Source organism: Macadamia integrifolia, chromosome 5 (assembly GCF_013358625.1).
Source record: "Macadamia integrifolia cultivar HAES 741 chromosome 5, SCU_Mint_v3, whole genome shotgun sequence".
Taxonomy (NCBI): domain Eukaryota; kingdom Viridiplantae; phylum Streptophyta; class Magnoliopsida; order Proteales; family Proteaceae; genus Macadamia; species Macadamia integrifolia.
In genome coordinates this window covers 22825760-22827724 of record NC_056561.1, presented here as the reverse complement: position 1 = coordinate 22827724, position 1965 = coordinate 22825760, and the positions used below count along the sequence as shown (strand labels likewise).

The 1965-nt window shown below is 36.9% G+C and overlaps 1 protein-coding gene across 1 annotated transcript; it reads right to left on the bottom strand.

Moving 5' to 3' along the window:
- Window positions 1–228: 228 nt before the first annotated feature.
- Window positions 229–1965, bottom strand: LOC122078364 (gibberellin 2-beta-dioxygenase 6-like). The gene is made up of 3 exons (XM_042644329.1): window positions 1474–1965; window positions 991–1312; window positions 229–789 (listed from the first exon to the last, which is right to left on the bottom strand). The coding sequence occupies exons 1-3, from the start codon at window positions 1938–1940 to the stop codon at window positions 559–561; spliced, it is 1020 nt and encodes a 339-aa protein (XP_042500263.1). The 5' UTR covers window positions 1941–1965; the 3' UTR covers window positions 229–558.

Sequence of the window (1965 nt, the reverse complement as noted above, 5' to 3'; positions counted from 1 at the left end):
GAAAATCTTCATATGTTGGATAAATATAAACAACAGGGTGAGAACACATCCAATGATCTCTCTCTCTCTCTCTCTCTCTCTCTCTCTCTCTCATCACACACACACACATACCAACAGCTACTCTGATGTCAAACAAAAGGATTAATTGGATATTTATTGCAACTTAAAGAATATCACAGTAATTTGTACTGCCTGAACACGGCATTTCTATTATTAATTTCCCACCAATTGAAAATATAAAAATTTACACAATAGAACCAAAATATAAAGAAGTTTATCTACATATGTATCTCTTTATCTTGTTTGGAGTTGAAAATGGAAGTATACAAATTATTACAGGCTGTATCCATCACTCAAAACATATTATATTTTAATGCCCTAACCATTTATTTGATTGTGCTTCAAATCATCAACATTTTATATGAATCCAATTTCTTGGCATCAATGATTAAATTTGATGTAAAATATCACCTATCCAAATTCATTCTTTTGCAAATTGGATGGTGTTGAATGAGCCACACCTAACTTGATCTTATCATATTATTGCATGTAACCAACCTAAAGGAGAAATCTTGGAAGACCCACTTTGTGGCCGGTTCTCTTCACATCTTCTTGAATTTGTTTTCTGTACTCTCCAAATGTAAACTTTCTATACAAAGAAGGTTCTTTGCAACTCCCTACTAAAGAACCATAAGATGGGCATAGAAAATAAGCTATCGAATATCTTTCTACTCTCCCATTAGTCATCACCTTGTGCTCCACACTCTTATATTGGTTGTTGCTCCATGCCTACATGATAAACACCCATTAAAATCAGTGAGGTTCTTATAGAAAATCAACCCTAATTTTGCCTAAAATAGTGTTAAGTGGGCCATGGAAAATGGGTCCCAGCCAATTCCCAATTGGCATATAAGCCAACCATGATATGGATGGTTCAGAATTACACACGATGTAAATTTTATTAACACATGAACTAATATCACACTGTACCTGAAAAAGATCTCCAATGTTGATGATAAGAGCATCTTGATTGGGTTTTACAGCGACCCATTTGGAATCTTTCAAGAGTTGCAATCCACCAACTTGATCTTGGTAAAGGATAGTAAGGAAGTCACTGTCTGTATGAGGCACTAAACCAAAGATTTCCGGCGAGATTGGGCACTTTGGGTAGTGATTCATGCGAAGAAAACAGGTATTTTCATTGCAAATTTTTCCTAGAGGTTCCTTTGATTGACCCAAGTTCTCGACTAGTACTCCGGCAAGCAACCAAGCAAGTTTTGACATCGCGGCGGAGAACTTCTGCAACACTTCCCTAGAGAAGAAGAACTTAAAATTAGATCAAGTACCATGAACTAGGGTTTCTTTTTTGAAGATTCAGGCATATATATATCCTCATTTGGAATAAGTACAAAGATGGAAATGACATTTTTGCATATAAAATGATTTAGACAATGGGTACTGAATTTGAGATACCTTAGAGTGATGAACTCTCCATAACTAGCCTCATCTGAAATCTTAGTGAGAGGGATATGGAAGGCCTCAGACCAAGAGAAATGTTTTAGAGAAGTAGCAGTAGGACTCCCCCATCTATATGAATCATTAAGAAGACAACAACTAGCTTTCTTCTCAAAAGAGGTTTGAAACACCTTCACCTGTTCTTTTCTCATCTCCCTAAGAAGCTCAGGACTGATTCCATGGTTTACCACCTGAAAGAAACCCCATTCTGAAGATGCCCTTGCAATTGCTTCCACACAAGCCTTCCTCTCATCGTCGTTGTGACTCCATAGACCACCAAGATCAATTAAGGGGAGTTCACAGTCTTCTATCACTTCACAATTATGATCATTGCACTGAGTCACCGGAATTTCTCTGAGTTGACTGATCAATGTTCCATATTGATCTAGGAGAGGTGGATCTGATGCAGTTTTCATAGCCATCATGGTTTTGAAATCTGAATGTTTGATG